Here is a 22,608-nt window from a genome sequence, read left to right as displayed (position 1 = left end):
ACACTGCAAAATCTGTAAAGGAATCGTCTGAGGAACGTATCAAAGAAGCTCAGAGTGCTGCTTTGGCCTCTGCTTCTCCTATATCACAGTCCAAGTGAACATCTACGGGATGATCTGTAAAAGAAAGTGCAACCCAAGAAGGCAACGCTTCACAACTTTCAGTAATTAAAATATCTGGATAACCACAGGACACCCAAAGACAATTTGTGGAGACTTTCCGGGCTAGAGCTCTTTAAGCATGAGGTGGACAATATTCAGCAGATGGTTTTAGTGTTGTCTTTTTTTCTACAAAGAAGCAAGAATTTTAGGTTTAGCTTTTTGCTTGGTAAATGAAGTATCAGTTATCACAACAAAATGAAGTCGCTCTTTTTGATTAAACTCAATTCATCTTAATAAATGAAAATGAAACGGTTCTGAAAGAGCCGTTTTCTTGAAATGTATTTTACGGTTTTATCTTACTTACAATTCTGTTTATCTGTTATAATATTAACTTATTTATCCAATATTCTTCATATCTACTTTGCCAGACTCCATCAATACCAGAATATTTTTTTTGTGCCAAGCTTTTATTTGGTTTTCTTTGTCTTGTTGTTATTGTGATTGTTTGAATATTTGTTTCTTTGTTTCTTATTCTTTGGGCTTTGGAGGAAAGAAGAATTTTTTTTTTTTTAAATAATTAAAAAAAAATAAGCAAATGTTATAAAAAAGAGCAAGCCAACACCTTTCACACCACCACTAATTCGCCCCTTGTGTTCACGCCCCATTGTAGTAACTATTAACTCAGATCTTGGGCTCCTATTTGTCCCTGCAGCCCTTTATTGGCCGCCAGCCCGGAGCCTCAGATGCACAGGCAACCCTGGCTGACCTGATAACATTTATAGTTGTAATGGATTTTTTTATGCCCGTCATTAACTAGCAGAGAGATTGGATATAGAAATTGCTTGTACCTTTTTCTGTGGTATTTCAACTTTATAGCATTATGTTCAGATATGTCACCTTCCATCATCCTTATTTTAAGGCCTCTCCCGTCACTGGTTTTGTTTTAAATGTACGGGTCTTTTGTGCAGGACACTTGTAGTATCAAGGGCTCGTAATGAATATTTAATGATGTTGAGTAAAGGCTCGGAAAGATATAATTTCTGTCCAATAATTGGTTCTCTCTCTGCCAGACCTTTAGGGGTGATTTAGCACGCAACATGCTTAATGTAGACAGTTTATACGAAGCTGCTTTGAATCAAGTCATTGAACAATGTGGCAATAAAGCGGATGTTCATTTTTAGGATGCTGGTAAATTTGATTTATTTTCGCAAAAACTACATTTGTACAAAACAGCTTTAATATTAGGCAAAAATGTACAGTGAAAAAACAGTTCGATGAACTTCAATAAAAAGTTCACATGAATGGGTGGATATCAGCATTGGCAGGCCTGAGTGCAGCACATCAGGTGCATCTTTACCACCACCTCAAGGACATAATGTGGATAAAATAACAGAAACTGTTCATAATATGATTACACATGACCACAAACTTTGGTGTCAATAGTTGCCATAAAATTAGACCAACACTTCTGGTCCCCATGAAAAGGAAACATTACAGCAGGTGTTTATGTTATTGTGTCTACCTCCTGTGGCCAAGGCATACAGGCCTATAAGTCAGTATAGGCCATACAATGCCAGGTTAGCCAGGAATTGCGTATTTTTTTGGTAATTTATGAGTAGTCTGAGCAAATAATTCAACAAGGTAGGTTAATTTCACATGAACCTATATCATTTTTAGCCAAAATACATTTCGTGACCTTGACAACATGGAAGATTTGTCTTTGAATTGCACTAAATTCATTGGTCCACATTGAAAAATACCACAATTTCCTTTCATTTCATGTCACAATTCTTCTGAAATGCCATTTATCCAACTCTTTAATGAGCACTTGTGTTATTTTGTATTTTGTACACAAAGGCATGGGTAAAAGGCCTCATGCACTTTAAAAGCAGATATACCTCAGTGGGTAAGGTTGACTTCACTGGTGTAAAATCAGATCAACACCTTCACCTGTGGTGTGACTTAGTTGCTCTTCTTCTGGCTCTTTCTGCTGGGAGGCTCACTGAACTGAACCACGTTGAAATGTATAAAAGTTCCCAAAAAATGCAGGAAAGCTGTAGTAGATATTAAGACTGGGAACAAGTCGGGCAGATGGGGCGGAGCGATCAGAACTGCGGCTGCGATGCTCAGGCCAACCATGGCTGCAATGCTGATGTAGAACTGTAAGAGATAAAGGCAGTGTGATTGTTGGCTCATTGAAATGAGACTGGGAGTTACAAGACCATGCAAAATGCTGATATCATAATAAACAGCACAGAGGCTCAGAAAAAACTGTGGATTACGTGCTGCTTTACAACATAAAAGAAAGCATCTCATGCTAGTCTAACAAAACAAGTTCACCTACTAAGTTAGTTACTTAGCCAGTGCCTTCATTTACACTGAAAACCTCTTTCAAGGTCCTTTATATTGTACGGTAAAGACCCTACAATATTAGAGTAAAAGATGAGTCTCTGTGAGCAAGCATTTGGAGGCAGTGGGAAGGAAAAACTCCCTTTTAACAGGAAGAAACCTCCAGCAGAACCAAGCAGGGGCAGCCACGTGTTGGGACCAGTTGGGGGGCCGGGAAACGGGACAAAAGACACTTATGTGAGGAAACAAGTGTAACTTTGTGCCTTTGGTCAAAGATGGGATCTCTGTGGCAGATAAGCAAAAATTTAAGAACTGATCAAAATGTTTGGAAAACATTTGTGGAGCTTGGCTTAAAAATATATTGCTGTGACACAAATATCTTTTACAGCTGTATTCATCAAAATAACAGCCTTTAGTCAAAATCTTTCATGTCGAGAACTCTTAAAATAAATGTAATAGTTATTAAAGGAATTTTTTCATTTAGAAACTTGTAAAAACTGATTACCCCGGGCTATAAACAAACTGTTGACTTTACCCTTAACACTAACTATGCACATAACATCAAACTAGTAATTTAATTTAAAATAGAGCTCATATGACATTGAATATTTATAACTAAGTGACAGACATCAAATTAGTCACTTGAGAGGTGCTATAAAGAAACGAGGTCTGCAATATCATATTACAGCAAATTAGATTTTTTTTCTTCAAGGTATGGTCACTGCTTTTTATCTCGTTACAGATTTGCAAACAGATGTGATGGTGAGCGTTACATCATTCATCTATCTGCTTGCGGTTTATGACCCAAAGATCAGTCTGTGAGGTGCAGGAAGCACCTCGGGCCTGCCAACCGCCCAGCCGCCCAAAACCCATGAAACCTTATCCCCATCATTGGGGCTCGCTATTTATGCTGCTTGTGTAAATAAATATATCTAGGCAAACCTGTGTTAATGACACGTGCTCTGACACCCCACCAGTGCCCCTGTCGCTAAGGGGTCGGCAGAGAAGCCACTTCAGACGCTATGGAAACTTAAATAAGCGATAAATAATTCTTTGGTTGGCAGCAGCGTTCATCCCTGGACAGCTTACACAGCTTACACCAGCACATGATATTTATTTATACAGTCGGGCATGTCTTCTCACACAGTTGCAATTTAGGTCTAGTGTCACTGGGACCCTGATATCAGCACTCTTCTTACTACAAATGTATCATCTGTACATCCTCCACCCACTATGTAACAGAGAAAACATGTCTTTGTCTTTGTTTGCCAACTGCAAAGCCGAGCCTTTATTATAAGCAAGCACACAACATGAACGAAACCACACTTAAAAGATAAAGCGTTAAATCCAGCTAATGAAAAATTGTTCATATTGGGTTGTGCTGGAGTTTTACCTGCTTTTTCTTGTGCGAAATCTGTATTTAGGGCAAAGTCTAATTTAATCTGAATGACCTTTAATAACCTTTAGTAGCAACAAACTAAAACAGCAGCCATAATTATAAACGTTAACCCCATCTGTGGGACAGCACCACACACAGCCAAAATCAATGCTCTTTGACTTAACAAACTGACATTTACTAACTTTAATTTAATGTCTAGATTTTAATTCTTCACACTACTATTTAGTGCAACTGGTAACAGTGAATCATATTTTAATGAAATACGTGCATTCAAGCGATTTGTAACTATAACTGAAATGTGTGAGTGTGAAATATGTAGTGAACTAGAAGGTTGAAGAATCTTATTGGGATCTTCAGTGAGAAATCTGCACTGTAGCTACGTTACTGCAAACCGCTCTGAAACCCTCAGTGTAACCTGACATGCACCTGATATGGAAATGTAACTACACGTCACGTCGATGGAGCAGGCAACTATTTTGATTGACCTGTTCAGTACGATCAATTCCTCCAGTGCATTTTCGCATACGCAGTTTTTTAAAAAATTAGCGAAAGCATAACAATCATCGTCTCAATATAAGGAATAAGGACTGTCGCCATAGATGTGAGGGAATGTAGAAAGAAATGGAAAAACCTGAAAGAAAAATATGTCTACCTATGAAAAAAAATGGCCATAACAAAAAGTCAGGACCCAGGACTCAGGATCCAGCAGTTCATTTCTTTCTATTGAAACAAATGGACTGGACACGCTCACATGCTAATTAACACGTCACATTGCACAAACATAAATGCTGGCAACGATGTCGGTTACATTGTAGACTGCTTCACAGGCTTTACAAAGATTCCCTACAGGGGCCATCTAAATAAGGCCTTACACTGGAAGAACCCCTAAGTGTACTCAAGTACAGTTCTTGAGTAAATGTGAAACAGTTACAAGATTTCATATATGCATGGTTTCTTTTGATGTGCAAACAAACAAATCAGTGAATATTTGGAACTATAATGTAAATTATTATAACAGCACTTCAATACTGACCTTCCATCTCACTATAAAGGCCAGGTCCATCTTCAGTACCCAATAAAACAGCTTGTTGTAAGCTCCCAGTCTCAGTTTATCCTCTGAACAGTGATCCAGTGCAGACAGTAAATAAATGCTGAAGAAGAGGAAGCCCAAAGAGGTCACAATGTAGGGCACCAGCAGGCCGTCCTTCAGGAACAAAGGAAGCATGCTGCACACAGAGACAGGAAAAGGACAAGCATAGCAGATTTTATTACATTTTAAGCCTGTCTGTCTGTTGTCATGGCAGAATCAGTTTCAACTACTGTAGCAGGACCTACTGCACACATAGCAATAGCAAAATATAGCTATGAAAATTCACAGGTGTGTAGTTCAGACCAAAATGAGCATCAAGTCTCTGGATGGTCCTGTTCCAATACACGAATACAAAGTGAAGAGCACCACGGGGCGACCGTGGCTCAGGGGGTTGGGAAGCGCATCTGTAACCGGAAGGTCGCCGGTTTGATCCCCGGGCTCTCTGTCCTGGTCGTTTACACTTTACCCTACCGCCTACTGGTGTTGGCCAGAGGGGCCGATGGCGCGATATGGCAGCCTCGCTTCTGTCAGTCTGCCCCAGGGCAGCTGTGGCTACAACCGTAGCTTGCCTCCACCAGTGTGTGAATGTGAGAGTGAATGAATAGTGGCATTGTAAAGCGCTTTGGGTGCCTTGAAAAGCGCTATATAAATCCAATCCATTATTATTATTAAAAGCACCCCCAAGTCTCACATTCTTTTTCATTCTTGGCATCTTTGTATCTCTACAAACAAAAATATTTGCACCTGTATAAAGACAGAAAAGTTCTGAGGATGGGCATGAACTCACGCTGATGTCTTTGGTTAGTTCAATGTAATATAGCCCCAAAAGCAAGAATCACACGTGATTCTTATATCATGAAGATATTATAGCTATTGCCTTTACATGCAAGGTACAGCTGGACATTTATACACACAGTGTATAAATGTGTGTATCAGAGGAGGAAGACAGGACGTCTTCCTCCTCTCACCCCGAACCAGTCGTGGCAGATGCTTGGCCCTCCCTGAGCCTGGTTCTGCTGGAGGTTTCTTCCTGTTAAAAGGGAGCTTTTCCTTCCCACAGTCACCAAGCGCTTGCTCGTAGCGTTCATCTGAGTCTTGGGGTTTTCTCTGTATTATGGTGACCTTACAATTCAAAGCAACTGTTCTCGTAAATTTGGTGCTATAGAAATAAAATGCAATTAAATTAAATTAAATTAAACTGAACTGAAAAGAAAAGGGACAATATCAGATTTTTAAATGATTGTTAGAAAATAAATCAAGTTTGATCCTACAGCTGATGGAGAGCACGACAGAGTTTCATACCCATCAACATCATTAAGTTGAGTGCAAAGTTTGTTAAGTGCAGCAGTAAGTCAAACAGTTTTTATCCTGCAGGCCTGTATGTGCATGCATCTCCCAGGGAGAGATGGCTCTGTAATTCACGAGGAGCTTATCTTAGTTTAGTAGAGGAGCATGGGCAAGAACAACAGTTGACTCACAGTGAATCACACAACGCCCCAGCTTATAAAAACCTTTCCCCAGACAAAAAACTACTTATTCAGATTTGGACTCAAACAAAAAAACTTCTATTCAGTAGATAAATGTTTAACACTTCCTCCATTTACACTGACTGGCTGCATTCAGTGGCCGTAAAGTGGTCATGCTTGACCATCCATTCAGCCAGTTCTGCTAACAAAAGATGTATTTTTTTTCTTTTTTAAATTAGTCTGGAGAGGATGCAGATAATGTGAAAGTCCAAGGCAGACTGTACAGGGGAGCAGCTACAGAATGACCTCCTGTCCCTACACAACACACACTTAGACAGCAGGCATGCAGACTATGCAGTGTAATCCCCAGATATCCTTATACTAAACCACACGCACAACAATTAGTGCTGCCGGAAGAATTTAACAACAGCTGGTGAAAGTTAGATGGAGCATTTGCAGCACTACTTGTGTTTTCCATTCATGGTGCTTAGCTCCAACCCACACAGCACACCATTTAACTTTTCAGGTTAATTTTTGTATGTTTCTCATTAAATAAGAGATAGAAAACAAAGTAAAAGAAATGACAAGAAACAGCACCCAACAGCCGGACACCAGATTTATACGCAAGCAAATCAAACGGGACATTTTAAAGCAATTATAATTGCTGAACTTTTTCCCATCATAAAAATAACTATAATTGCATAACTCTATTATTACATTATCCAAGTTGCAGTAAATAAGATTTAGAAACAAATCTAACAACAGATCGCCCGTTTTTATATGTTAATCTTCCAACCTTTGTGTGTTGTCAGTGATTTCAAAAGACTTTCCTTCTTACCTGAATGTCGAGGCCTGTAGGAACCAAAGGGCCATCAAGGGGAGGTCATTCAGCAGGAGACAGGCAGGCCTAGAAAAAGAAATTCAGATGAACTCAATATTAAATAGACTGCCGTGACTTTTGCGATTAGACAAGACTAGAGTGAAAAGAATATTAAAGCTACTGAGCTGATCAAACATCCACTTACAAGTATTTACAAGTCAGTCAGTCTTTGCTGTACCACATTATTTTATTCGAGAATACATCTTTTACACTTTAGCTAAGTTTTCTATTTTCATTTGAAGAACTGCCAATGTTTTGCCAAGAAGTTGCAATGATACATTTATGACCGCATGCGTCACATGCACATGCATCTGTGTTCATATGCGTTTAAGCCTGTTGCTAATTGAACTTGCTAGCTCGCTTCAGTGCAAGTTGTACACTCTGCTCAAAGGGGGGCACTTTCCATCAGTCCCCGATCCCATAATTACAGTCAGTGCTCTTCGGTGATCCTGTTACAGCCCAATAATTGATCCTGCGCAAACAACACCCCGAGCTGCCGCCTACCATTCTTTCCTAATCCCTGGACATGTATTACTGATTGATTCAGGAGGACAGGTGGGAGATATAACTCAATAGTTAATAAAGCAACAATCTACCCTAATCTAGATTAATAGATGAGCCCAGATCTAGGAACCAAATCCCTCGCTGTCAAATCTATCCCAGGCTTTTCACCCCACCTACAGCTTTCTACATATGGAGGTAAATGATAATGAAGCACGCACGCACGCACACACCTCACTTCTTTTAGTGCTGCTTTCACCCTGTTAAATATGACCCAGCTCTGACACAGCACAAATCATGGCAGTGGAAGCAGGGTTCCTATCTGTGTTGACAGAGGTGAATAACTTCTCGGTACTTAAAAAGAAATCTGGGGGTACAGCAGGAGGATGACGTCATTTTTACAAAGCGAACATGATTTGAAACCATTAGAATTCTGTACGACATAATCTGAGATTTGACAAGGCGAATGGCTCCTTTGTGAGTAGAAATTAAATCTATACTCATGAATATTTCAGATATCGCTACAAGACAGAGAAAGTACCATTTACATTTGTCACTCAATGAGACAAACCTCAAGAAGTTACAATTATCTTCTTTGTACTTACAAGGCAGCCAAAAGGATGGACTTCTCATGGACTTGAAAGGAGAAGAGGAAGAACGCCAGGGATGAATTGACCTTAAAGTGACATTGGGGCTATCAGTAAAACTGCTATATTTAATATTACACTTTTTATTACAAAGGGAAGGAAGAGAAACATATTCGAGATCGTCTTCTCAAAAAAGAAACTGGGTTTGTTAAATTAAATATGATACTTATGTATGATAAACCTCACTGGCTTAAAAATGCTGAATGCCAAAAACACTCACCAAAGCCAGTTTAAAGTGCCAGAAGGTTGGTTTTGTTAATAGCCTGATACAGGAAGGTAGAACCGCCAGGAGAGTGCAGGCAAGACTGAAAAACAAATGAAGATGGAAGATGAAGTTACTGAAGGAAAAAACAAAACAGTATCACCTGTGCTATGTAGGCAATGTTATTCTCAATTGCATTTGCATGACATTTCAAGGTTTGTATGCAAGTCTTATGAACTGAGTGGACGTGGATGCATGGAAATGTTTTTCATGAAGACTTTCCTAATACATTATTTTACCAAGGCAACAAAATACATAAAAACAGCACGATTTGTTTTCATTAATTGGCACTGTATGAATATCAGCATTTAACTCTCAGTTCATGCCACAGTTCTTTTTAGACAGCCCTCTGATCTGTAACCAAGTTGTGTGCAGTGCCATAATGGACCAAAATAATGGCCCCTGCTGAGGGTTACCAGGCAGTAACCCTCAATTGTCACCTTCTGGGGGTAGAAGCGTGAGAAAAAAAACGTGTTGGAGTCAGTGTGTATAAATGTGCTGAAAGGTCAGGCTGCGAGTTAGTTTGAGGTGTCAACTAACTAAACTACAAATCATAGAAGACAGAAAGAAGTGTACATGTACAATATACACAAGAGTAATGGCAGACCTGTAAATGGATATTTATTGTGTATGAAAGCAAGTGTGCTACTCGTGTGCTATGTGTAGGGCATTTGCTGTCTGGATGGAGCTGTATGACTTTACACAGCTGATTCATTTTATGTACACCCACAGCAGAGCATTTAGCAATCCACCCTGTGCGCCATAAAGACAGCAGTGTTTTTCATTTGTTTCAAATGCACGACAGTAAAAGAAGTCTAACTTGATCCCCAGACTTAGCAGTCTGGCAGAAACGTGTCCGTGCTGCGAACGCAGGACTACTAAATTTAGCGTGCTGGGTTATTTAAGCAGGCTCCACCACGACGCAACTGTTGCAAAAAGTTTTTCTAAGCGTGGCTGCACAGGACCCCAACTTTTGGTCAAGATAACTTCTAATGTATGCGGAGAATCAGCTTCTCTTTCATACCTACATTAGAATTACATTTGCACACAAGATCCATAATTATGCTAAAACAAACAAAAAATAAAACCTCGCCGTCACATCGATTGAGTCTTTTCAATATTTCTCGGGTGTTTTAAAATGTTGTCACCACATTTTCAAAGAGATCAATGACTTTATGTTCAAAAGCTCCTCATGAGATGTAAGTGATGACCTTACTTCCAACTACTGGATCACTGTCTTTAAGCTTGGTTTTTTCAGGAAATGAAAGGAGTGAGGAAAAAAATCAAACAGAGGGAGAGAGAGAGAGAGAGAGAGAGAGGAACTGTGTGTGTGTGTGTGTGTGTGTGGGGGGGGGGGTACAATAAAGTGAAACTTGTTAAACAGATAGAGGGATCACCTGAGGTAGAGCTGAGAGTCACCTGACAAAATGGATCTGATCTTTATCAGGGTGTTCAGGCTGCACCATGTGTTAGCCACTTTATCCTGTACACACACACACACACACACACACACACACACACACACACACACACACAAACACACACCTTGGTCAAATAGAAAATGGCAGGAAACACAAAGAATTAATTGTTCTAAGAAATTATTCCTTCTCAGAAAGTGTAACAAAATTCCTCTGTGGGATGACGTTTATTCATAACCCTCCATCATACATTTTCTCTCCTGTCAGGAAAAGCATGGGGCTTATTTGTAACCTTGGGGTTTTGGGATCAAGTTTGATGAAGTCGATATATTAAGCCAATAACTTTCTTTGAATTCTATTTTCTGACAATAGCTGTTATCTTTTTGATTTGTTGCTTTGCTGATAAATGTCAGGCATTGGAAAAGTGAAGACATAATTTCGAGCATGAATGGATATTTTTAAACTATAATCCAAAATACGGCTATAAAAATTTAAAATATATATATATCTGAAACAAAAAAGAAGTAGCAAATTCTCATTTTTGGGAGGCTGAATCCAGAGGAAGTTATGGAAAAAATAAGCATGTAAACATTTACATTATTTACTATTATCATTATTAATCAAAAGTCGTGCAATTTCTCATATTAGTGTCACTTTTGTTAATAATGTGCCTCATTTCTAAGATGACTGAAATTATATATACGATACAGTACACGGTATGCGTGAAGCTTCCTCTTTAATACCAGCTGAAAAGTACTTGCGGTTTAAAGCTGATATCAGATGAGGAGCTCATTGTGTGTGCTTCAGCTGATTTAAGTGCTTAAGCAGTTGTGCCGGGATATCGAGGCCAAAGCCACCAGTGTGCGCCATGATATCACACATCACAGAGGCTGTGGATGTTTTCACTGTGTGATTCTATCTAGAAAATCTATTTCTGGCCTCTTCCCTCTCTTTTGTTCTACAGCTGCTGGCTGCACAGCTGTGCCGATCTTAATGGCAAAGTAGTCAGCAGCACAGGGCCGTCCAGTGCTGTGTTTTCTCAGCCCAATCCCTCTGTCCTTCCTTTCTGGCTCATTGCTCCAAATAACTGTTACAGCAGTGCAGCAGGCAACACATGGATGTCAGGGTGGGCTGAGCGAGAGCGGTGCAGCCCCCTTCACCTATAAACTAGCATGGAATTTCACAGGGAGAAGCATTTGGTGCCATTTTTGTGTGCAGGCAGCAATGTGAGACGCCAGAATGCAGCTCAGTGGGTAAACTTACAACTGCTCCCTCACAGAAGCCACCGGGACCACCAGTCACCAGCCCTCTTCTTCCCCACCGCCCCTTCTCGCCCCGTCCCCTTGTCCGAGGCGTCTGCTTACGTGCACAATTTCCCAATTAGTTCAGGACAACTTGCCCCCAGCAGCCCCCTTCGTGCTGTCGTCACAGGCGAGCATAGTGTCTCTCACACCCTGTGTATTATGTTTGAACCATTTCGTTGAACAAATACTGCCGCGGTGCTCGATGCCAGCCGCTCCCCCGGCAGAATTTTCAATTACTTCTCACATCCGTGACACCTTATGGTGGGTTCCACCTCGGGAACCGGGACAAGAGGGGGTTACAGGGTTTCAGAAACGAGAGCCGCAAAGCTTGGCCTCCGAGCTGTCAGTCACACGCACGCAGTTACTTCAACTCAGCCGCTTTCATCACTCTGACTGCGGAGTATTCTTGTTCGCCATCATCACTTTACTTTTTTAATTAATATCATATTCCAGTGACCAGGCTATAAGTGGGTGACCACGGTATATCAAACATGTACGTTTGTTCTTGCAAAACAGTCAAACATACTCTTATGTGTCTGTTTTCCGAAGATGTAGTCAGTAGGTGAAAGCAGCTGTCCGACGTGCTCTGATATGCCTTCAAGTGTTGCGTCCACCAGACTCCTTGGTTCGTATGGCTAGAACATGGCTGTGCTACGAGGTGGCGAAAACAACCTGGTCATAAATTAGTGAGATTTATCTCTATCCTCCTACTGTACACCCCAAACCCCAACACCTCCCGGAGATAGAGTGAAACTGATCTCCTGACCTTTCACAGATTTATTCCACTGTTTTCTTTGATCCTGCAGGGTATCTGTTTCCAAGCAGCTAAGCGCTAGTGGATGGAAGGGTATTTCGCCATGCTGTGAGTACGGAACCAGTGCAATAGCGGAGTAGTGCCGTGTGTGTTGTTTCTAACATTGGTAACAGCTTAATGCTCGAAACAGTAGAACAGTAAATCCTTTAATAGGAAACAGCATTTCACAGTAATTCTCAGCCCAAAGAGAAGTCGTTTACCAGTGATCATAAGATGTGAAGTTGCTGATATTGATCACAGTAATTTGCTTTGATCAAACAGAAACATAACTGCACCCACGCTGGCTTAACCCACAATGGAAATTTTTAAAGTCCATATACATCCCTTTTTATTACATGTCACTGGTTGTACTTGGAATTGTATTATACTTGATTAAAATAATTGCTGTCTTCCCATTTTCAGTTAAAAAACTCAATTCAAGATTAACACGGCTAGTATTCGTTTCAGCTCTATATTATTTATATAGTGCAAAATCACAACAACAGTAACCTCCCTACAATAATACTATTTTGGATAATTTTTTTTTTTTAGAACCAACCATTAATAAATGCATAAAGTAGGTTTTCAGCATCACTCTGTGACAGGATGTTTCAAATTTTAGAGATATTTTTGGAAAAATGCAAGAAAGCAGTCCTAAATATTTTTTAGTATGCACATTGAAGGACATATCCTGCTGAAAAACAGCTCCAAGATTCAGACCAAGGTAATACCGTCCACACTAGTTAGAAACCAAGTCTCTAAGATTTTTAGTAAAATAACCTCAGTTTTATCTGAATTTATAAAGAGAAATCTTTATGGATTTAAGATGTTCCTGCAGTTTAACGAATTAATGTGTGAGTTCTGGCTTGGATAGATAAAGTCAGGTATCATCTGCATAGCAATGAAAATGTATGCTATCATTTCTAGTAACACTGCTTAAGAGAAGCAGGTATAGTGTAAATAGAATGCAGATGTTGTTATGACAAAAGCATACATGTTTTCTTTTTAATATTATGTTTGTCAGATGTGGTTTTTTGGTAAACCTTTGATTTAAGGAACTACACGTTACCTCAAACAGACCCCGAGCCACGGGAAAAATCCTCCTGACCACCTGCATGGCCTGGCTGGGTTCAGCCAGGAAGGGCAACCAGCAGAGGGCAAAAGTCGCCAACACTGTTACACCAACCCTCACCAGCAAGAAAAGCCTACATGAAAAGACAACCAGGAGAGTAAATAATCATATGTCATAAATAATGAACTAATGAAAACAAGCAATTACTAATACTTTCCCCACTTCCTATAATCACTTTCCCCCAGATGCTTTAGTATTTACTTTAAAATTGTCTGTGAAAACAGTTCACACATACTGTGTGCAAGTCCTAAATTTGGGCTTTGACCCTTGTGTTAAGGAATGCAGTGAAAGCCATGCATCAGCTGAAAGTGTTCAGTGTAGGTCAGGATATCTTGTCAGCTGTAACTGTGAAGCTGCTGGTTAAGTTGCACACACAGGCATAGCTGAGGAGTTTGGGCATGGCCAGAGTGTCATCTGGACATATCTTCCCCCCGGGCCTTCTAATCCAGCTCTCCATTTGCTACTAAATGCCCTTGGTACATTGTTACTAGATAAACAGACACTGGACACACTAGTAACAGCATCCAATCTGATTACCTCAGTCATTCTGTGACACTCCTGAGGACACTGCTATCTTATACACTGACATTACATATCTAGTGTGGGCATTCTGTTGAAACATATGTGCACAGTGATCACAGAGTACAAGCAACAAATGTAGAGTTGAACATTCAGGATTTCACAGTCATCACTATAAGTCCTCCTGAGACATTTTGTGTTCGGCTCTAGTGAAGGGCATCACTGATCGCAGCGTGTGGGGGAAAGGCAAGTATGCACACATATATATATAAACGCGATCCACCTGTAAACTGGAAAGCCAAAGAGTCTTCTGTGTTACCTTATTTGATTGCTTTTTAAGTTTAATGAACAAAAGTACAGTGCTCAACAAATTTATTAAATCACCTGTTTAAAACTAAAAGAAATATATTGTTACTTATTAGGAAAACAACAAACTACATACAGGTTTTTATACCCAAATTTGAGCCGGCACTTTGAACTTCTCTAAGAATTTAGAAATTAATCAAGTGTAACATTCAAAAACTGAAACTTATCTTTCTCGTGAGTAATGTCAATGAGTAAGTGTAATTTGGCATATTAATCAAAAAACAATAATGTGCTTTTTCTGCGGTCACAACGACCGAGACCGACGGTCTCGGTCGTTGTGTCCTTGGGCAAGACACTTCACCCGTTGCCTACTGGTGGTGGTCAGAGGGCCCGGCGGCGCCAGTGTCTGGCAGCCTCGCCTCTGTCAGTGCGCCCCAGGGTGGCTAATGTGTGTGTGAATGGGTGGATGACTGGATGTGTAAAGCGCTTTGGGGTCCTTAGGGACTAGTAAAGCGCTATATAAATATAGGCCATTTACCAAAGGGCTTGCACATGTTCTAGAGAAAAAAATGTTTTGGTAATTACCAATACTGTTAATTTTGGGCAGCTATGACATAAACCTTACATCTAAAAAAATTGTTAAGCACCGTAAATACAATCCCAGTAAACAATATTGGGATTCTTTGTTTGTTTGTTTTTAAATGCTGTTGCTTTTCTTCCACATAGTAGCACTGTGAACTTTATGTTACCACCAGCACGCTAAAATGCTTACCAGTGTTGTGCTTAAAATTGATTGTCTTCCAAAAAGTAATTTACGATATTTGACATAAAACAATTCCCCATAACTGCTGTAAATAACTTGTTGGGCTATGATCTGTCAAACATATCACTTATTAATGATATCAAGCCATTTTGAGCCAGAAAGAACAGTCTTGTTACAAGATAGAACCTAAAACCAGTTTCACCCTTAAATATTTTTAAGAGAGATCTGGCCAAGAGGGCAGCAGATACTGCAACAAAAATAACATCACAGCTCTACCGAGACATTTTAAGTGGCCCAAAAAGACTGGACTGATTAGAATGCAGGTACAAAAATTAAAAGTCACAAGTATACCCGTACAAAACAGGACATTTCTTTATTTTATATGTAACCCTTTCAGAAAATCCTGTTGATAACAGGCTGTTTACCAACATAAGGAAATGTATTACACATAGAAAACACCTAAAAATATTGGAAATTGCTTTAATGCACAACACTGGGATTTGTTAAGTAACCATTCTCATCATTTTAGCTTACAGTATTTGAATCATACTATTATCTTTTTTTTTTTTGCCTGTCCTGTCTGGCACTGTAGCAATCAGAATTATTGTCTGAAGGCCAAGAAAAATGGACCCCAACTGGACCCTTGAATCATACTAAGAATCATACTATTATCTAATCAGTGCTAAAATTGTGGGTGAGGTTGGAGATGAACATCTGGACTATGCGTCAGTGCAAAAAACAATCATCTTCATTATGGAAGGAAATAATAAGACTCACCCTCGGCCCATCAGGCCCGTTTTGATGCACTTTCCCAGAAGGTAACAGAAGAAAGGCAAAGCATGGTACAGCTCCATCTGTTTGTAGTTGAGAGCCAGAGAGAAAGCCATGGAGCCCAACACATCCCAGCCCAGACCCAAAGCCAGAATCCCCCACAGGGCAAAACCCAGGCTCACTCCGTTGTACCTGATACCGTTAAGGTTAATTTTGGTCTGGAAGGGCAATTTTCTGGAGCTAAACAACTTAATGTTGCAGATGTATAACAAGCGATCCAGAAAATAGCTGCTGATCCTGAGGTCAGTTCTGCTGCATAGTGTGCACATCGTCAGCTTTTCATTGTTGTATTTGGCAGTGGCTGAATAACAATAATAACAGCCTGGTTAGCTGGTGCGCTCTTCATCTCTTCAAACTGTTTTTGTAAATCTATTGTTTTAAGCCAGAACAACAAATGTTTTTAATCCTATTGAACCTACTGTATGTAGGAAATCTGAATAATAAAGAATGCAGAAATTCCACATCCATCCTAGGATCAGCTGTTCAGCGTTTCCATAGATATGCTGTGGTGCTAAATCTGCCCCATGGGACAAGCTGTGTTTTTTTTGTCTTTTTTTTTAAAGTTATGTTACGTAAGTCAGTAAAATAAATGTATATTTTTATGTTGTTAAAATATTTTAAATGCTTAAATCTCTGTTTCTCAGTGAACTAAACTCAAAAGATGCTGCAAATATATACAGTGTTAAAAAAAAAGAAAGAAACACTTTTTAATCAGAGTACAGCATCAAATCAGTTAAACGTCTGGGATATTGATCTGGTCAGTTAAGTAGAAGAGTGGTTGTTAATTCAGCTGCTTTAGTGTTAATGAAATTAACAACAGGTGCACTAGAGGGGCAACAATGAGACAACCCCAAAAACAGGAAAGGTTTTACAGGTCACTGAGATTATTTTTTCCCCTAGTTTTGTATGTGCCTAGGGACAGTATCACTACTCGCAGCCTGAGGTGATACCTGGACCCTACAGAGGTTGCACAAGTAGTCCAAGTCCTGCAGGACAGCACATCAATGACATAAGGTTTGCTGCCTCCCAGCACAGTCTCAAGAGCATGGAGGAGATTCCAGGAGACAGGCAGTTACTCTAGGAGAGCTGGACAGCACCGTAGGTCCTTAACCGACCAGCAGGGCCAGTGTCTGCTCCTTTGTGCAAGGAGCACAAATTTCACTCCTAACACATGACCCAGTCCATATCAGTTATAGATATCCAGCATGATTTTTTCCCATTGAGATTTGATCTGTTTTAGAGCAGTGCATTTAAATATAACTTACTACACTTTATTATGATTGGAGCTTTCAAGTGTGATACCTTTATAGGTCATTATTTCATATTACATTCAATTTAATTACATTCAGGACAACCTTAATGGTACATATAATATACAAGAATACAATTTATAATAGGAATGCACGTGTGCATAAAGGATACTGGAAATGTCCGTAGTCAATGAGAATTAATCCTGGGTACAGTAGAAAGCAGAACATAACGGAAACCTAAAAAGGGAAAAGGACAGACATTTTAATTCAACGCAGCAGTAAAAACACAACCTTTTAAAATCAAATCCTGTGAGAAGCTTGTTTAACTACAATTCCTCTTTCACTGTTTGATAACATAAGACACCGTCAAAACATTAGAAATGATCCCTTCAAATTGACTGCACTGTAAATGTATGAAGACCAGCTGAACTGTAATAACTTCTTGGAAATGTAATAACATCATATAACCAGATTAACTTACAATAATGACGCCATAATTTCCCAATTTGGAGGTCTAGTGCTGTAATCTGTTTTAATAAGGGTGGGTTCCCAGACTGAGAGAAAATGGGCTGGTCTGGGTCTTTAACTGAAAACTAATCATTTCATGCTCAGCTCGTCTCTGACCTTTTTCTTAGAGGATCCATCAGTCAGGTATAAACAGTATAAAACCACCGCAGGGATGTATATCAACAAATCTGCAACTAACACTGAAACAAAAAGAAAAAAATACAGACTGCATGATCTCAAATTTACGTTATACAAAGTAACAGAAAAGGTCCATGGGTATACAATGATGTGAATGATTACAGTGATTTGGGCATAATATCTAAGCAGGTATAACCACAAACATTGCTGTAAATATGAAGTAGACATGGATTATGAATGCTTTTCTTTTTCTTTCACCTCTCATAGTTACAGTACCTGTAGTTCTCATGAATAGCTTGTGCTGTGTACTTTCATAACCTCTGGACTTGTGGAGTTCCACCCATTCAGGGTTTATTGTTTTGGCTCTGCAGAAACAACAAAGCATGTATTTTGATTTTTTTTTCTTTTTCCTTACAGAAAATGTACAAATACTTAACTTTATTGGTTCCTAAAAGTGGGCAGCTGTGTTATTACATCACTATACCTTAACATTTCTCCCATGGTATGCTCACTCTTGTTCTGTCTCTCTCCTAAATTAACATTCAAATATTATGTGAAAGATCCTTTTTAAATAATCCAAATGGCTTACAGATAAGCACAGATCCAGCTGTGGTAAGCAGTGAGGGGAGGATAGTCAAGACCCCAGTAGTTCAAGTCATTGTTTGTAGTATTGAAGTACCTGGGGGAGCAGAAAGATCACATAGTTTCATCAACAAAACTGTTTCATACTACATAAGCAATGTAGCGTGTACTGTATATAGGAAAAACTGTTGTTGATGTTATCCGTATTTAATGTTTCGCACATCAATCCATCTCAAACTTGTAAGCTGGACACAAGAGCAGGAACAGCACATGTCAGTAATGTGCGTCTTGAGTGTCACAGTACATTTCTCAAATCCATGACCTGTAATAAGACCCAGTTACTACAAACAGGTCCTGTGAATAAACACCGGGAGGTGCTAGACTGACCATTCCTGAATGGGGAGGTTGTAGGTCACTTCTTGCCAGTGCCTCTGAGCTTCATAATCGCCGAACATGAGAGGTTTCCCCGCCCCTGGTGGAAAATCATTGAGCCGTTAGTGTGAATACTATGAAGCTTGCATCATGAACGAATGGCCACCACACAACACACCCGCGCTAACACGTTTTTAAATCACTGAGTGGACGCTAACTACCAAAAGAGTCACTCTGATACGGTTAAAACAATTTGAAAGCATTGTTTTGACTAGTATAAACAGCACTGTACCAAGGGAAAGTAGTGTTTAAACGCCGACCTCCACAATTTTCCTACCTGAATATGAATTTAGCGAAACTCCCCATCTCGCAATAATGGAAAGCAACACGCAAATTGATACGAGACTCCACGTCTGCATAGCTTTACTCGGTAAAATGAGGATTTGTGGAAGAAATAAACAATAAAAATCGGTACATTGAAACACTTTTGAAATCTGTTTCGCTTCCTGTATACGTCACTCACCAAGTCTTCGTTTCAACTACTCATTGGTCGCTGGATTTCTGACGTTGCGACCGACAGTTATGATGCGTTCATGAATACTATGGAAATAATTGACATCTTCACTTTTGTCGATCATTCGTTCAGTTGTTGCAGTAATCAAACGCGTTTTAATAATCCAGTTTCAGATCATCCAAGACCTTTTTTAACACGTGACAGGAAGTTTTTTTGGTATATTACTCTCACAGTTTGTGCTCACTTGTTAGAAGTTACAAGTCGAATAATGTATTCTAAATTTCCCAGGCACAGTGAAGGCATCTCTGAAAAAAGATTTATGATGGGTATTATGCATTATTAAAGATTTATTTCTTCCGTATTTTCGCTTTTTTTTTTTTTGCAGCTGATGCTGAATTTGGAGGTTAGAGGCCGCCTGGTAATAAATGAACACTCCTAAGATTGCTTAATAACATGGGTTGGGGGGGCGAGGCTGACTGCATAGGCATTAGGCAACTCCAGGCCTCCAGTGCTGGTGTCCTGCAGGTTTTAGATGTGTCCATTATCCAATACAGCTGATTCATAACAATCATAATCAGGAATATGAATTTGTCAATTCCAATAGTCTACAATATCCACATAACATGATTACATTTATAATGAAAAACATTTTAACATTTCTTATCAATATAAATATGACTATGAAACATTTTTGAAATCTCAAATTATATCCAAGAAAGTAAAAACATAATAATACTATACAGTTTATAATATATTTAGTTGTTTTCTGCAAATTTGGAGGTACGTGGAAGCAGAACAAACAAATTGGCAGATAAAATGGATGCACATGGAATCAATAAGTTTGGACATTAAAGAAGCAAGCATCCATGCCAAACTGGAACTTGTTGCTGTCATAACAAATGCTTAATTCTAAGTCTTTGCAAATAGCTCAGGAACAGCTGATTTCACAAAATTTATATCAAAGTGACAGAGAAAAATCCACTATATAATCAGCAGCAGAGGGGCGACAGTCTAACTAGTGTATTAGTTTGTGTTAATCTTCTGTACACAGATGTAGATATGGGTATCACATCCTTACCTTGTCTTCCCTGCACACTGTAGGCTAAATCCAAGCCAGAGGGCGTCTTTCTCTTTGTGACCTTTTCTTTTGTTGACACCATCATCTTTGTTCTCAAGGTGTTAGGGTTTGTTGGATGAGACATGTTCCTTGTGGTTCTGGCATCAATTATGCATAAATAATAATAACCTCGGACAACTGCTGATTTGCAATGACACTTTCATTACAACAGCAGCAGCCTATAACTCACTGGTACCCATTAGTTATTAATGCCCAGCCACGCCAGCTTTACTTTGTCATTTATTGCTTCATCTCTATGCCTTTTTAAATATTCAGCAACTGCTGTACCTACATTTACTGTCTGTAATCTCCGCCCAGGAGAAGGCTATAGCTTGTGGTGCAGGATGACCTAGTTATTATTAAAGGCCTAGGCCTTGCTTCCCAATGTCACTAAAGTCTATCATGTCAACAGTCATGTTTGCTACAGCAAGTCAAGCCGGATCAACAAATCCAGAACTTCATAGAGATTTCTCCTATTATGTCTTATTTGGGAATTGTGATGATAAAGAAGTCCTGCACCTTTTCAGATTCATTCTTGAGTGCATAATTAATTGCCATTTGGAAAAATCCTGCACTATTTGTGTGCATTTAATAGCATTTCAATTCTGTGCTAGGCTTTGAAAGCCTACGTCCAGAGGGGTGTTGTATCAGTCTGGTTCAGTCTTTCAGTTATACTTGGCAGTCACTCTCTGAAACAAAGGTCATGGTTTGCACTTTAACAGCTTACTTTGAACAATATCATCACCCAGATGTTTAATGTTCTGCATGGATCAGAGACTTCTCTGGTATGTTAAAGACACATCCACCCTCATAGGGTCCTGCAAAATGTGGAATTTTGGCTTCTGAGATTGCAGCATCATTACACTCTTAAACACTAAATTTGTGTACTTGGACAAGACAGATAAAAACTAAATGCAAATGAAGTTAAACAGCCATTTTTGCCTTTCGGTGGGACAGAAAGGAGGATTTAAATGGGCTCATGAGCACTAACAAGCCTCAGTGCAAGTGGACAAATCACTATTATATATTCCTGTGCAACTGTTTACTTGGGTTTCAGTGAATGGACAAATTGAACTATTTTTCATGCATCATTGTTTGCAGTGATGTCATTTCCCAACCTGCTACAGGATGTTTTTGTTTTACTTTAGCATCCCACAGTTTGTGCATGGGCTTGAGTCCCAAACCTGAAAGCTAAAACTCATACAGAGTTACAGATGACTATACACTGCTCTAGCAGCTAATATTGATCACGCATAAGCAGCATAGTGTAACATCAGTAATTGTAAGTTTTTGGTTTTAAAGGTTGTACTGTGAAAAATAAAGTGCATTATGTTGGATATTAATTCAATTTCTCTATAAAATATTCCTTCTTAATCTACCTCACGCACTTTGAACTTAAGAGTTGTAGCAACTTCAACAGGCAGTGATAATTTCTCTCTTTCAGTTTTCTGTGTATAGGTCTTCAGATTCCCCCCCACCACCACCACCTTTTACGTTTTTTTTCTTCACACAGGACAGCACAAACGTATGTCTAACACAAAAGAGATCCAAGTAAAAATAAAAAAAAATGTTATGTTTTGTTTTTTGTTTTTCCCGATAATCTAACTTTAGGTTCAAAAAGAGCTGTGACCTCTTTTTATATCACGAATGCTGACTGGACACATTTATGCATTGATAATATACTAAAAAAAAGGATTTGTTACCTATCAGAGCCACAAGCACAATCAGCACTAAAAAACAAAACAAAAATACAAAAAAAAAACAACCTCTACATAAACTCTTTCCGCTCAGGAGGTTATATGGAGGTAAAACAAGTCAGGAATCACAGAGAGAGAGAGAGGGGCGGGAGAGCGAGCTGTATTTACAGATTGTGCTTGGATACTAATATAGCCTGTCTGGTGGAGCTGTGGGAACTACAACCCAGGCTTTTCTCCACCTGTGCACAAGCACGTGCAGCTGCATGGCTCATTATCGTGTGCGCCCGTGCGGGCGGGCGCGCGAGCGTCTATAAATGAGCGTCTTCGTTCGTTTAGCAAATTGTGCGCCATAGTTTGCACCATAATTACACGAAACTGCGCTTGGTTTTGATGAAACAACAAGTAAGAAATAACTTTAAGCTAACGTAGCATAATTTTAATAATAGTAATAATAATATTAATAATAGCCATTAACTCTGTTATTGTTATTATTGCACTGGCTTACCCTTTAAGTAGGCCCGTGCTGCTAGAAATCTTGTTCATGCCTGTATTTGCAGCACTGCAGCTTCGGTTCAGGAATTTAGTGCTCTGTCGTTAACAAAAGCTTTGCTTTCGGTGTTTCCTCTCTGTGTTGTATCTTAAATATTAACACAATTAACGTTACCAATTTTA

The 22,608-nt window shown here is 39.4% G+C and overlaps 1 protein-coding gene across 2 annotated transcripts; it reads right to left on the bottom strand.

Annotated features, from left to right (window-relative positions):
• Window positions 1-1,280: 1,280 nt before the first annotated feature.
• Window positions 1,281-19,197, bottom strand: alg6 (ALG6 alpha-1,3-glucosyltransferase). Of its 2 annotated transcripts, none has more exons than XM_085436726.1 (14): window positions 19,132-19,197; window positions 18,624-18,708; window positions 18,244-18,333; window positions 17,931-18,019; window positions 17,634-17,716; window positions 17,182-17,246; window positions 15,706-15,891; window positions 13,278-13,413; window positions 10,091-10,176; window positions 8,652-8,736; window positions 8,390-8,460; window positions 7,242-7,310; window positions 4,881-5,073; window positions 1,281-2,259 (listed from the first exon to the last, which is right to left on the bottom strand). In XM_085436726.1, exons 2-14 carry the CDS (start codon window positions 18,689-18,691, stop codon window positions 2,062-2,064), a joined length of 1,419 nt encoding a protein of 472 aa, XP_085292852.1. In that variant the 5' UTR covers window positions 18,692-18,708; window positions 19,132-19,197; the 3' UTR covers window positions 1,281-2,061. The 2 variants fall into 2 exon arrangements, with proteins under 2 accessions (XP_085292852.1, XP_085292851.1); XM_085436725.1 differs by lacking the exon at window positions 19,132-19,197 and adding an exon at window positions 18,946-19,119.
• Between the last annotated feature and the right edge of the window lie 3,411 nt (window positions 19,198-22,608).

Source organism: Copadichromis virginalis, linkage group LG17 (genome assembly GCF_057382275.1).
Source record: "Copadichromis virginalis isolate Kocher_CV1m ecotype Utaka linkage group LG17, C_Virginalis_male_GT1.1, whole genome shotgun sequence".
Lineage (NCBI taxonomy): Eukaryota > Metazoa > Chordata > Actinopteri > Cichliformes > Cichlidae > Copadichromis > Copadichromis virginalis.
The sequence above is the reverse complement of the archived record's forward strand: the minus strand, read 5'-3'. Positions and strand labels throughout refer to the sequence as shown.